Genomic DNA, 14,954 nt, shown 5'->3' with positions numbered 1-14,954 from the left:
ACCTTATATAGTCATGCATAAGTCTCCAAATTTTAATCAAAAAATAAACTCCCAAAACCTGTGCACATGTCAGTGTGAGTTCTGAATCTCAATTGTTGTTGTGTGTTTTCCAGGCTGTATGACCATGTTCCAGAAGCATTTTCTTTTCTTTTCTTTTCTGGAATAATGTCCACTACAGAATCAATGCAGATGGGAATACCAGGCTCCAAAATCAATTCAGCACTAGAAATGTGTAACTATAGGCCTGATAAAAACAGTGATGATGATACTCAGGTAGAGAATTGAATAAGGGAGTCAGGAAAAGAAGAAAATATTCTAGTAATGGGTGACTTCAGTTATCTTCATGTAAGATGGATAAATGGATGTTATCCACATAACTATTTGGTTCTTGATGACTATCATTTGCCGAACATATATTTAGAGGCATTTCCTACTATTGGAACTCAAAAAAGTTACTTTTTGGATGACAACTCCAGTAGAGATCTGCAGCTAGCATTGAAGTTGTAATCCCCCTGTTATGGTTGAGCCTTCTGGCTCCGGTACTAGGAGACGTGGTCGTAAGACTCCTCGAGAGTCAGACTCTTTTGAGGAGCGTGAAAGGAAACGGCTCCGGGACTTATTTGCAGAACCAACAGATGAAGACTCATTTGAGGGTTTTACCGAGGGAATGGAGGAAGAGATGGTTAGCTCAGAGGAGGATGACATGGAGTGGACTCGTGTGAGGGAGGATTTGGGTGTCACCGGCAATGATAGCATGGGAGGCAATTGGCGGGTTGCAGGATCAGACCCATGGACGGGCTGGAGGGATGGAGCGGGATCCACAGCTGGGGATGCTGTGGGGCGTAGTCAAAGGTGTTTTAGCTCTGATGAGGATGATGATGATGAGGCACCTGGAATTAGGATAGCAGCTGACAGCGATGAGGAGTTATGAACTGGGATAAAATGGGGTTTAGGATCAATGGCTAATTGCGTTGGGCAAGGTAATCTGGACGAACGCTTGGGCTCTTGTTGGGGAACTTCCTGAAGACGGGTGTGATTCGTTGCTGGATACGTAAGTTACCAAGGACACTGGGCATAGACGGCGGGAGGAACTGTGTGGGGTTTTTCTGTGCAACTTGTGTTTAATCTTGATAGCTTGGACCTCCGTCGTCTTTTTGACGGACATTAATTACCTACTCTGGATTGACGCTGGACTGACTGACTGACTACGACCCTGGACTATCCCTTCTGTGGCTATCGGTGGAACTTGTGGACGTCTGCACTTGGCTTTCGACCTTGGACCGGATTGGGACCCGTGCTGACCGTCGTTACCCTGATTGATGTGCCTGGACCCGGATTTCGCTCGTTGCACGGAGGAGTAAACAGCCTGAGTTACTCATCTGTAGCTTTTGAGTAGCAGAGAGGAATCTGCTGCCAGTTTTTGTGTTCATTTTGACCTCTGTTTTCCAACTTTTGTTTGTTTAAATTGTCAGGCTGAAGTAAGCACTTTTGTTTTAATCCGGATTAAACTCCTGTTTAATCCGGTTTATCCTTTCGAACCGTTTTAATTCAAACGGAGCTGTTTCTGTTACTTTTCACATTGAAGACAAGTGTTTGCCTAGTCCTTTGCTTCCTACGGGCATTTTTTAGTTCTGTAACTTTAATAAACTGTGTTGTACTCTATTTGGTGGCGTTCTGTCTATGACACCCCCCCCCAAAAAAATTCCAAGCTTTCTTGTGCTGCTCATTTTTTATTGGAGATTGAAAGGATTGAAGTTGGAATTTTCTACTAAACACCATGTGCCCTGACGCTAAGCTACAGTCTTTTCTCTTTAGTGAAATAAATAGCTTTGGTTACTGAAGATGAATTAGTATCAATTGCAGCCAGTTTTTCTTTAAACCAAGGACTTCATGTTTTGAACAATATTGCTGTGATTATCTTTTTCGCCTAAATTAATTCAGTCTATTAAGTCACTACTTCTTTTTACACCCACAACAATTTGTATTGCTTTGTTGTACTTTGCAAGGTCTGCTGTTTCCTCTTTGAGAATAAACTATCAGAAGTGCACACAGAGTTTTCACAGATTTTCTGTACTAACTTATGACAAATTTGGTACTATTTTTACCCTCTCCTAAATATTAATAGTTTCCCTGGCTTTTCAACCGCTGAAACACAAGAAGGCAGAATGTTTGCATTGTCAAATCTGTCAGAGTTCTTCATATCACAGAAACAGAGCTGGAAATAATTCAGCACTCTAGATGTTATTGGACTACAAGTCCCATAACCAACGATGAGGAAAAACAATAGATCAAGCTCAAGGCATCTGGAAGGTCATAGCATTTCCATCCTTAGGATATTTATGTTAACAGGGACTGGCAGTGGCCACAGTATTAAATGGCGAAGTAATTAAACATATACAAAATGATTAAATGTAAGTTGTCCTCGTACAAAAAAGCAGCATGGCTTCCATAAAGCAAACTCCAGCCACATAAACCTTTTCAAGTTCTTTTAGAGTGTCAGCCAATATGCAGCAAAATAGAACTCTGACCTCATTGAGTTTTCTAAGTTCTTTGAGAGTTCCTAAGCAACCTTAGCAGTCAGTGCTGAAAAAACAAGTGCTCTTATTAATTAATAACAGGTTAAAGCAAAGGGAGGACAGTGTAGGAGTAAACTGACAGTTCTTTCAGTAGAGGAAAAAGGAAGAGGTTATTCTAAGAACCCATACAAGAACATGCAGTTTAACATCTAATAAATGATCTGGAGATAGTGGTGTTCAGAAAAATCTCTTTAAACTGGGTTAATGGGCACAAAAAAGGCAAATGGGATTCAACTTAAGAAGGTTCAAACAATACTTACTACATATATGCTGATATGCATGTGTGTGTGTGTGTGTGTGTGTGTGTATACATAGGCATGCATGTATATGTGTGTGTGGTCTAAGCTGGCAGTGACTAATCACCCAATCCCAGCAGGTCTGAGGCAAACAAAAGGAGATACTTCTTTACACAACACACAATGAAGCCATGTAATTCACTGCCACAACATCTGATAACAGTTGGTAGCACAAAGGGCTTTAAAACCAGATTAAACAAATGTGCATAGGTCAAGTTTACCAATGTCTATTGGGACTATAACTCTGAAGATACATGTCACTAAATTCCAGTTGCAGAGGAAAAACAGTAGTGAAAAGGTATATCCTAAAACCTGTTGGCTTTTGCTGGCAATCTTTGGCTTACTTGGGTTGGCACAATATCCTTGCAAACACTTTCATGCATGTGTCAATGTGTTATATGGCATGTTTGGAATTTGTCTTAAAAACAGAGTAGACTGGCTATAAGGAATATAGGTTTCAAATTTCCTTTGAATGAATTCAATCTGTGGGTGGTGGAATCTGTGTATGCGGAATCCGTGGTTACAAACTGTTGTTTCTTAGAGGAGTATATTTTCCACATCAGTGACATGGAAGAAGGTCTAGTACCCAAGACATCCCCTTGGTCAAATCACTGGGTAAGCGACAGGAAAGAATTCAGTCATATAAATAGTTACAGAAGCCACTAATGAGGTCTCCCAATGTATCACTTTGTTAGTCTAATACTGCAAGAATGTTTTTCTTGTAAGAGCAGAATGATCTCTTAGACGCTCTTTTGTTCTTTTTCCTGCCTTTTGTCCAAGCCTTAACAGTATGCATCTAGTCTACAAATATCTAGATCCAGAAGAGCTGACAATGCCATGAAATAAGAAGATGCTGTCCCAACCCAAATTCATCAACAGTAGATGGAGTTCAGCACTCGGACTTCTGTTCACATTTGTTATTTAAAAGAGGTTCTGTTTCTGCTTTAAAATACTTCTGGATGTCGATTTGCTGAAACCACTGAGCTAAGGCTGATCCTCACTCAGCTTATTTTAAGTTGAAATCAGTATCTTGAGCACAGAACTTAGGATTTTAGCCAAAGAATCTCATCAGCCTATTCTCTTTCCTGTTCCGGTTCAGAGAATTCATGCTAGCGTGTTCTTTCCTTAGATGTTTGCCAAAAGTCTCCTGCTATCTCTACTGCTTCAATCAGAGTTGCTCTGTAAGACTGTCTAACTAGGCTAAAGAGAAGGAAAGCTTATGCAGAGGGAGGCAGGGAGGGGACGATTAATGAAAAAATTAGCTCTTCCCTGCAACAAACTATTTGAAATGTTTCCTTGAGCTTTCCTTGACCCATGAAACTTCTCCACTAAGCATTTTTTTCTTCCTATTTTATTTCTCAGCACACTTCAAACTCCAAATGGTACATCTTCAACTCCTGCCAACTTTTGGAATTGCAATCCATCCCTTTATAGCTCACCCAGACCTGATTCTTTCAGTAAACATCTTGAAACATTATGCAGCCATTTTATTCACATATAATAATTTAATATAATAACAATAATAATTTATTTCTTATACCCCACCTCCATCTCCCCAAGGGGACTCGGAGCGGCTTACATGGGGACAAAGCCCTAAAAACAACAGTTGATATATGCATAAAACAAGAAAAATACAGAATTAAAATACATAACAAAAACCAAACAATTTTAAACTTTAAGATAAGCACATAACATATCAGTTAGGCAAGGGGGTGGGGTTGTATAGGATTACATGGGAGGGGCAGAATTGTGCAACATGATTAGTGGAACCAGAGTGGGGTAAAGTGCTAGGAGCCGGCAAGGCGATTTGGACTGTATGGTGAAAGTGCAGCTAATTATTCGAAAGCACATTGAAAGAGCCACTTTTCAAGCTTTTTCGGAATGTGGTTAGGGTCGGTGCTAGTCTGATCTCCCTGGGGAGGGAGTTCCAGAGCTGGGGGGCCACCACCAAGAAGACCACCACTGAGAAGGCCCGAGAAGAAAAAATACTTTTTCTAATAACCCGGCAACACTGGGTACCTACATACTAGCTTTGGGTACCCAGTGTTGCCAGTTATTAGAAAAAGTATTTTTTTTTCTTTTACAAAATGCATAAGGTTGTGGGTGAACTCACATCATACCAGGTTAACCCCAAAAAACGCCATCAGTACTTAAAGTTTATTATATTGGGCAAGTTTGCTCTGGATGCATCATCAATAAGGTATAGTATGCTCTCTGTCTGTAGGGTAAACTACAACTCCCACTATAGTGCGTCAGTCCCCTCAAACCCTTCCAGTAGGTTGAGTTAGTCATGGGGTTCTGTGTGCCATGTTTGGTCCAGGTCCATCATCGGTGGAGGTCAATTTCCCTGCCTGTGAGTGAACTACAATTCCCAGAAAGGAAGGTTAGTTCCGCCCCCATACCCCTCCAATAATCAAATTTCGGCATATCAGGCATGTATGCCAAGTTTGGTCCAGAGCCTTCATGGTTTGGGTTCACAGTGCTCTCGGGATGTAGGTGAACTACAACTCCCCCAAAACAAGGTGAATTTTCCCCAAAGACCTCCAGTATTTTTTGCTGGTCATGGGGGCTCTGTGTGTCAAGTTTGGTTCAATCCCATCTTTGGTGGAGGTCAGAGTGCTCATTGATTGCAGGTAAACTATAAATCCCAGTACCTACACCTCCAAAATGTCTAGGCCAATTCCCCTCAAAACCCACCAATATTCAAATTTGGGCATATCAGGTATGCATGTCAAGTTTGGTCCAGATCCATCATTGTTTGGGTTCATAGTAGGATATAGGTGAACTACAACTCCTCTAACTCCCCCCAAAGACCTCCAGTATTTTTGTTGGTCATGGGGGTTCTGTTTGCCAAGTTAGTTCCAGGTACATCATTTCTGGAGTTCAGAGTGCTCTTAGATTGCAGATGAACTATACATTCCAGTACCTATAACTCCTATAAATCACGGTGAATTCTCCCTAAACCTCTCTAGTATGTTCAGTTACTGATGAATTCCTATTTGCTGTGTGCCATAGGAAATAATAGTAAAGGTTTAAGGGAGAGGCAGGGGGCAGGGTCATGCAAATTCCACACCAATGAAGAGAATAAGAAACATTGGGATGTCTGTGGTGTTGGAAACACATAAAATCTAGGATGAAATTGTTCTCGTCTGAAAGCCTTCACTTGGATAGTGGGCAGTATGGTGTTTGTGGAGGACATTGGCAGGGCTCTTTGACATGTTCATGACTCTCGCTATAACCTGCAATATAATTGGAGGGAGGGCCGTTGGTGTCTCCTGAGTCCCCAGCTACACATGTCTTCACTTTTATTATGTGTATAGATAGTTATCATTTTAAAAGCTCTACCATAGAATTTGCCACTTCCTAATATAATAATCATAAATATCTTGATCATAAATATCTTGATGCTCATGCATTCAATAAAACTTGCCCAGTGAAGCAGCACTGGGAGGATGTGGTTTACTAGGGACAAGGTGTCTAAGGATGCTATTGCCAAAGTTCAAATATTCCATGTCTCTCCAGAGCATGCCTGAGAGACAAAGGCACCCAGCTGGCTATTTTAGGTGACTCTTTTCATGGAACCCTTGTTTGAAAACCCTCCATTATAGATTACTTTCTGCACAAGGATACACAATTATTTAAAATATGGGCGAAACACGCCTAATAATGTCAACTTGTAACCTTTAAATAAGATGTTTTATCGACCAGATTGTATTTTGAGTTCCAAGATGAAGAACTATGTTGATTTTTTTTCATGTCAGGAGCAACTTGAGAAACTACAAGTTGCTTCTGGTGTGATAGAATTGACCGTCTGCAAGGACGTTGCCTAGGGAATGCCCGGATGTTTGCAGTTTTTACCATCCTTGTGGTAGAATTCTCTCGTATTGAAATGAGACTCTACAGATTTCAGAAGCCAAATCCAATTGCTCAGCTGAAATGTAATTGGAAAGTTCAATCTTCGTGTTGAATCTGAAAGACAGCACTGGCAGCAGAGCTCCCCCTACAGGCAATATTTTCCTTTGTCTTTAAAAGAAACAAATTCGAATTTCACTGGTGAGATATTCCTCTAAGAAACTAAAGTTGGCCCTCTGTATCCACAGATTCTGCACACACAGATTCCATCACCCATAAATTGAAAATATTAAAATAATTCAATGATGTGGCCATTTTATAAATGGGAAACTGTTTTCCTACCATGTTTTATGTAATTTGAATAGCTCTTGTACAGAAAACCTTTTGCAAAAACTGTGCATCGAAAAAAGCTATGTTAAAATAATTGCTGGTATCTGTAAAGTACATGTGATTTTGATATCCATGGAAGTCTTAGAACTTATTACACAGTTTGAATTGCATTATATGGTCAGTGTAGACTTATATAATGCAGCTTAAATGAGTCTACACTGACCATATAATACAGTTTCAAACAGTTAATATGGCAATGTAGATGGAGCCTTGGAACTAAAACTCAACAGATACCCAAGACTGACTGCATTGCCTTTTCTGGATTACAGAGTTACAAACATCTTCCATGCAGAACTGCCCTTTTGTTTTTCATTTGTAAACTATATGGGATGACAAAAGTGTTCTGTTAAAATGTAAAGTGGCCTAAATGTACTGTACTCTCTTTTTTCTTCACTTTTCTTTAAAAACTTGTTCTCACTCTTTCGTTGTAAAGTCTTGAAAATTATAATAAAAATTTAAAAAAAGTAAAGTGGCCAAGTAAAACATTTGAATTTTTTTAGCTGTTCATGTCAATCACTCATTTTCTAAATAATACCTTGGAATCTAATTAAATGAACTCATTTTTTTCTAGGATATCTTCTGAAACAAGCACTTACATTTCGTCATGTCTTTTAGCAAGCTGAACTTCTCGTGCTAAATAGGATGCCATCTTTGGTCATGGAAAGAAGACTCCAGTTTTACAACTCTGGTAAAGAAAAGAAGGAAAAGTAACTTGTAAAGAAAGCTAAACTAGGCTTATGTTTTTGGGGGTGGGGATCTGCCTCCTGCCTTTTGATCTATGAAAAAAAGACAAAAGGAAAAATAAGAAAGATAAAAAATAGAACCTTGAGATGCAGATCAGAATTATGCTTAGAAAAACCACACCAAATGTTCCAGCAATGGACATGTCAAATCTAATATCAAACTGGGCTGCATACAGAACCACTTTAGCAAATTCTTGCAACACAAAAGTATTGTAAATTGATTGCTGAGATTTTTTTCTAAGTCTACTCTATAACACTATGGGTCTTCGGGGAGAGGCAGTATAGAAATGTCCCAAATAAATAAAAAATAAATAATAAACCTAAATGCACTCAGCATATTCATGCTTTCAGCAGAATGATTTTTTTTATCGTGTCAGAAGCAACTTGCAAGTCACTTCTGGTGTGAGAGAATTGGCCGTCTACAGAGACATTGTCCAGGGGATGCCAGATGTGTTACTGGGAGGATCCCCGCAAGTTAGAGCTGATAGAAGGAAGCTCATTCTGTCGAACTGGCAACCTTCAGGTCCGCAACCCAACCTTTGGGTCAGCAGTTCACAAGGGTTTAACCCAGTGGTTCTCAACCTGTGGGTCTCCAGGTGTTTTGACACACAACTCTAAGAAATCCCAGCCAGTTTGCCAGCTATTAGTGGGGTTGGTGGGGACAAGGGCTTTCTCGGTGGTGGCCTCCCTGCCTTTGGAACCCCCTTCCCAAAGAGATAAGGCAAGCCCAGTCATTATCCTCCTTCTGCAGGTATCTGAAAGCCTGGTGGTTCCAGCAGGCCTTTGAAAATGATAATCCCAGACCCTAACCTGGCGTCCAGATAAGGCCCCGCCTTGCACTTTACCCACTTCCCAGCCCTCTGATACCTTGATACCTCGTTGCACTAGCCTTGTCTTCTTATAGCTCCCAGCAGGCCTTGAGATTGAATAACCTAGGCCTTATCAGTTTGCACGATATCTATCCCTCGGGTCTATGTTTTGTTGCATTAGCCCTGGCCCAGGCTTTTACAGTGTCTAGGCCCACTCTGGAATGGTGACCATTGGTAGCTGAATTCACCCAAATGGAATAGTTCGGAAACTGGTTTTAAATTTTAATTTTGAAAGAGTATATTTGTTTTAATAGTAACTAATGTCTATTTTTTATTACGCTGTGTTGTAAGTTCTTCTGTGTTGGTATTTAATGCTTTACCAATATTGGAAACCGCTCTGAGTTCCTTTTGAGGAAATAGAGCAGTATAGAAATAAAGTTTTGTTTTCGTTGTTGTTGAATCCATTGCACCCTCGCAGCAATGTTGACATGCTTTTCTGTATCAGATGGGACATTTGGAAACAATAGACATTGACACAATCATGATCTGACAACTGCAAAAGGCCACCCTACTGGGATCTGTGCGCATCATCCGAAAATACATCACACAGTCCTAGACACTTGGGAAGTGTTTGCCTTGTGATTTTGTGATACAAAATCTATCATATTTATCTTGTTTGCTGTGTCATAATAAAATAATAATAATAGCAGTCATTATTGTATGTCATTATTGTATGACACAGCAAACAAGACGAAATCCAGCATATCTATCTTGTTTGCTGTGTCATACAATAATAATAATGATAATAATAGCAGAAACCCCAGGGGCCATCCAGTTCAACTCCCTTCTGCTATGCAGGAAAAGCACAATCAAAGCACCCCCTGGCTGGTGGGAGGAAAATAGGGTTTTGGAAGCAAGGAAGATGGTTGGGGGGGGGGGGGATCTGGGCAGCAAGGGAGGGGGCAAGGGGAAAAGGCTTTTGACAGCAAGGGAGGGGGAGGAACAGGAGAGAGGAGGAAAGCAGGGAGGGAACTGTGAAGCCCTTTGATTTGCTTCACAGAGCCCCAAGGGATCCACGGAACACAGTTTGAGAACCACTGGTTTAGTCAATAGAGTGGGATCTGAAGGAGAGGTGGGTAAGAAATGCCAGTAAACCCATAATTATTATTTTTAGATACTAGGCTTGTGGATAGGGTGTCTGACTTAAAAATGTCCTTTAACCTATTCCCAACCTCAGAGCCATAAGTGCTGTTGGACTGAAATTCTCATTATCCCCGGTCTGCGTGGTGGGTAATTGTATAATCAACTGGATGGGAGTTGTCATTCAGTAACAACTGGGGACCCAAACTGGGTAAAAAACAAAAGAGCACCAACACTATGTAAAAAAATCTTCTCCATCCATGGATCCAGTGGTCCTTTAAGTGGTGCTTCTATTGCTAACAAAAACTGGCTTGTAGATTACCATCCCACTGACCTGTAAAATCTTCCATATTCCTAGCGGTGATATCCAACAAGCCCAGCAGCGTATGGATATTGAACTGCCTTATAGTAAAGGTAAGTCTAGTCGTGTCCAGATCTGGGGGTTGGCGCTCATCTCCATTTCTATGCCAAAGTGTCGGCATTGTCTGTAGACACCTCCAAGGTTATGTGGCCGGCATGACTGCATGGAGTGCCATTACCTTCCCACCGAAGCGGTACCTATTGATCTACAGTAGAGTCTCACTTATCCAAGCTAAACGGGTCAGCCGAAGCTTGGATAAGCGAATATCTTGGATAATAAGGAGAGATTAAGGAAAAACCTATTAAACATCAAATTAGGTTATGATTTTACAAATTAAGCACCAAAACATCATGTTATATAACAAATTTGACAGAAAAAGTAGTTCAATACGCAGTAATGTTATGTTGTAATTACTGTATTTATGAATTTAGTACCAAAATATCATTATATATTGAAAACATTGACTACAAAAAAGGCTTGGATAATCCAGAAGCTTGGATGAGCGAGGTTTGGATAAGTGAGACTCTACTGTACTTACATTTGCATGTTTTTGAACTGCTAGGTTGGCAGAAGCTGGGGATAACAGTGGAAGCTCACTCCGCTACCCAGATTCAAACCAGTAACCTTTCAGTCAGCAAATTCAGCAGCTCAGCAGTTTAACCCACTGCGCCACCAGGTAACTGCCTTACTTACCACTATTTCACCTACAGAATGGTCAGTTCTCACTAATTTTCTTGATTCCATCCTTGTTTCACGTAACTGGACTGTCTTGATGCTGATGTGGCCCTCAATGGAAATGTCTTTGACACCCCTGGACTAGACCTTTATGCACATAATTCCTGACCCACCTCTTCTAATGAAAAAGACCATAAAGAAAAAGACCTGCCCACATTTGCAGTTTTGACTTTTGTGGATTTGATTACAAATGTTATCTCTGGGTTTCTCTCAATCCTCCAGTGGGACTCTATGGTCAACTTCCAGCAGACGTTGACCACAAAGTTGTGCTGGAAGACCTAGAAATTCCTAGTTTTAAAAAAGGCAATTTCTTGCTTCACTTTTCATTTTTTTTAATGGAGGTCCTTGTATCCTTAACTCCAGCAAGCGTGGATGGCTTGGTAAATAGAAGGCAGTAGGAAATAAGATCGCATCACAGCTGGAGAGACTCAGGATGCATCTACACTGTAGCATGAATGAAGTTTAACTCTGCGTTAAATGCCAGGGCTCAGTGCTATGGGATCCTGGGAGTTGTAGTTTTGCAAGGTTTTAGTCTTCTGTCAAATAGTGGTGATGCCTCACCAAACTACAAATCCCAGGATTCCACAGCATTGAACCAGAGCAGTTCAAGTGGTGTTAAACTGTATTCATTCTAAAGGGTAAAAATGCAGTCTTCATCTAAGCACACCCCCGCAACTGGGAATTCGCTCTTCCGTTCTCCCTTTAAACTGCCTCTGTGGAACGTATCATTAAGGAGAACAAGTGGCGTGCAAGCATGATCTCAGCGCACCCCCGCAATTGGGAATGCGCTCTTCTGCTTTCCCTTCAAGCTGTCCCTATGGAACGTACCATTAGGGAGGAAAGGGGGGAGAGTTCTAAAAGCATTAAAAGCATAGATAACAACGGCAAGAGGGGAGGCAACCCAGCTCAAGCTCAATAGGCCTGTAGAAGATACCATAAAGAGAAAAGCGGGGGGGGGGGTGCAGTAAGCAAAGTGGGTCATACCACTATGATGGAGAAAAGCAGCAGCTGCTTCCTCTTCACTCCATTCACTCCCGCTTTGGTGAGATGATCCAATAGCCAGCGCCCCAGCCTCGTGATGTCACCACGATGGTGCACGGGAGAGGGGGGACGGGGACCGGATGACCGCTGAGGCTGATCTCATTGGTCCATCCGCCTAAAAAGGGGCGCGGCTATAGCAAGGCGCGTAAACATTCTTCTTCTTTGACGTCGCTCTGCGAGCGCCAGCTCGCGCTGGTCGCTGAGCAACGGAAAAGGGGCGGGGCATATAGTTTGAAGCGTTTGGATGAAGGAGAGAGAGATATTACTCCAAGGAAAGGAAAAGGCTGAGGCAAATTCGAGGAATTATTTTTTGTCGTACTTTAATGTGTCTTGTTTTGTGCCCTCGCACTGTGAAATGGCAGTAGTTCAAGATTCTCTCTTAACTGAAAAAAAACAAAAACGTTTATATGCTATATACATATATACATATACAGTAGAGTCTCACTTATCCAACGTTCTGGATTATCCAAGGCATTTTTGTAGTCAATGTTTTCAATACATCGTAATATTTTGGTGCTAAATTCGTAAATACAGTAATTACTACATAGCATTACTGTGTATTGAACTACTTTTTCTGTCAAATTTGTTGTATAACATGATGTTTTGGTGCTTAATTTGTAAAATCATAACCTATTTTGATGTTTAATAGGCTTTTTCTTAATCTCTCCTTATTATCCAACATATTAACTTATCCAACGTTCTGCCGGCCCATTTATGTTGGATAAATGAGACTCTACTGTGTGTGTGTGTGTGTGTGTGTGTGTGTATGTATATGTGTGTGTGTGTATGTGTATGTATGTGTGTATATATCTATATATATAAAAGGATAAAGTTGTTTGCACAGTGACTATAACAACAAAACTAAACGTCCCAGAAATACAAAACTTGGCAACACAATGCAAAAGCCTTGCCTCCCGGTTACAACAACACAACCACACCACAAAACCACAATTCGGACCCACAAAACTCACAACAACGCATCATGACTATAACAACACAACTAAACGCCCCAGGAATACAAAACTTGGCAACACAATGCAAAAGCCTTGCCTCCCAGTTGTAACAACACAACCACACCACAAAACCACAATCCGGACCCACAAAACTCACAACAACGCATCGTGACTATAACAACACAACTAAACCGGATGACCATCTGTCTGAGGGGTTTGGGTGGGGTCTTCCTCCATGACAAAAAGAAAGAAAGGGGTTGGACTGGATGCAAACTACAAATCCCAGCAGCCCATGGCATGGAGTTCATGCATTTCAATGAGAGGCCTGTTCCTTCTCCCTTTCCCCGCCATCCAACCCATTGACCCAGTTCCATGGCTCCGCAGGCAGGAAAGGCTGGGACGGATAGAACGAAGGAAGGAGGGAGGGAAGGGAAGCGAAGGAACGCCAAGGACAAGAGCCCTCCCTCTCTGCCCGGAAGGCCAAGAGCAAAAGGGAGAGAAAGACCATTGATCCGGTTATATTTACCCTCCTTTCTGACCAGTGTGTTCTTATCAGCGAGCTCAGGATCGGAGCAGAGAAAAGGAACAGCATAGGAATAAAGGAAACAAGGAGAGCACCCACTCTATCTATCCATCCACTCACCCACTAATAATAAACACCTACACAGGCAAGAATCAGCCATGCACTGAGGCTACAAGGCCATTCAGTGCTCATCTACCTCCCCAATCCCTACATTCACACTTGGCCTCCAAAAAAAACAATTACAACAATGACAATGACAACAACAACAACAACAACAAGAATCAACACCTTCACAGGCAAGAAACAGCCAGGCACTGAAGCTGAGAGGCCAGTCAGTGCTACACCGGGCCTCCAAAAAAACAATACAGTAGCATCTAACTTATCCAATCTTCATCACCACAACAACAATAAAAATAAACACCTACACAGGCGAAAAAAAAAAAAGATTATTCTACCACAATAAAAATATAAACCACACTCAGCAGAAGCAGACGTCTCGATTAACAACAAAACAAAGACAACAGGGATCTCAAGCAATTATCAATCAACACAAAAATTGAAGAAGGTAACAGACTTCAAATACTACTACTAATGTGAATATAAAGAAGGGTGGAGGTCACAGCATAAATACAACCTAATGTAGACTGACCAACACCACCAGACTAAGCCACAGCAACGCGTGGCTGGGCACAGCTAGTATATATATATACTGGCTGGAAAATGCCATCCTCTGTCCTGAGTACCAGAATATATATATATATATATATATATATATATATATATATATATATATATATATCTCAAACTGCATTAATTATACAGTGTAGAAAAGAAAAGTGCTGTAACTTTGTAAAAAAGTAGCATTGCTGCTGCTCTGGAACTTTTATTGCTGGCTGGAAAATGCCATCCTCTGTCCTGAGTACCAGAATATATATATATATAAATATATATATATACAACACAGAATATATATATATATATATATATATATATATATATATATATTATTTTCTGGTTCTCAGGACAGAGGATGGCATTTTCCAGCCAGCAATAAAAGTTCCAGAGCAGCAGCAATGCTACTTTTTTACAAAGTTACAGCACTTTTCTTTTCTACACTGTATAATTAATGCAGTTTGACACCACTTCAACTTCCATTGTTTAATACTATGAAACTCAGGGAGTTTTTAGTTTTGCAAGGCCTTTGGTAAAATACAGTTGGCGTTAAGAAACTAGATTATATGGCAGTGTAGGTGAAGCCTCAAAGGGCCCAGAACTCTTCCTTCCCCTCTCTTTCTTTCCTTCCTTCCTTCTTTCCTTCCTTCTTTCTCTTTTTTCTTTCCTTTCCTCTTTTCATTCCCCTTTCCTTTCTCTTTTCATCCCTCCTTTTTCTTCCTTCTGTTCCTCTTTTCCCTTCTTTTCCATCTTGTTCTTTCTTTCTTTCCTCTTTTCTAATTTTTTTTCATGTCAGGAGCAACTTGAGTCGCTGCTGGAGCGACTCAATACTAATACTAATACAATTCTAATACTCGATCTGC

General features: G+C 40.9%; 1 protein-coding gene across 3 annotated transcripts in view; it reads right to left on the bottom strand.

Moving 5' to 3' along the window:
• cep15 (centrosomal protein 15) overlaps nt 1-12,122 on the bottom strand; it is a 42,470-nt gene extending 30,348 nt beyond the window's left edge. Inside the window, exons 1-2 of one of the 3 annotated variants that reach the window (XM_003223581.4) lie at nt 11,887-12,122; nt 7,711-7,799 (exon numbers count right to left, since the gene is read on the bottom strand). In XM_003223581.4, coding sequence (XP_003223629.1) covers nt 7,711-7,763 — 53 coding nt within the window. In that variant the 5' untranslated portion in view covers nt 7,764-7,799; nt 11,887-12,122. Of the gene's footprint in view, nt 1-7,710; nt 7,800-10,140; nt 10,371-11,886 lie in introns of those variants that run through there. The other 2 variants (XM_062969659.1, XM_062969658.1) reach the window with 2 other exon arrangements.
• Nucleotides 12,123-14,954: the final 2,832 nt, after the last annotated feature.

The sequence above is a fragment of the Anolis carolinensis genome, chromosome 2, assembly GCF_035594765.1.
Source record: "Anolis carolinensis isolate JA03-04 chromosome 2, rAnoCar3.1.pri, whole genome shotgun sequence".
Lineage (NCBI taxonomy): Eukaryota > Metazoa > Chordata > Lepidosauria > Squamata > Dactyloidae > Anolis > Anolis carolinensis.
The sequence above is the reverse complement of the archived record's forward strand: the minus strand, read 5'-3'. Positions and strand labels throughout refer to the sequence as shown.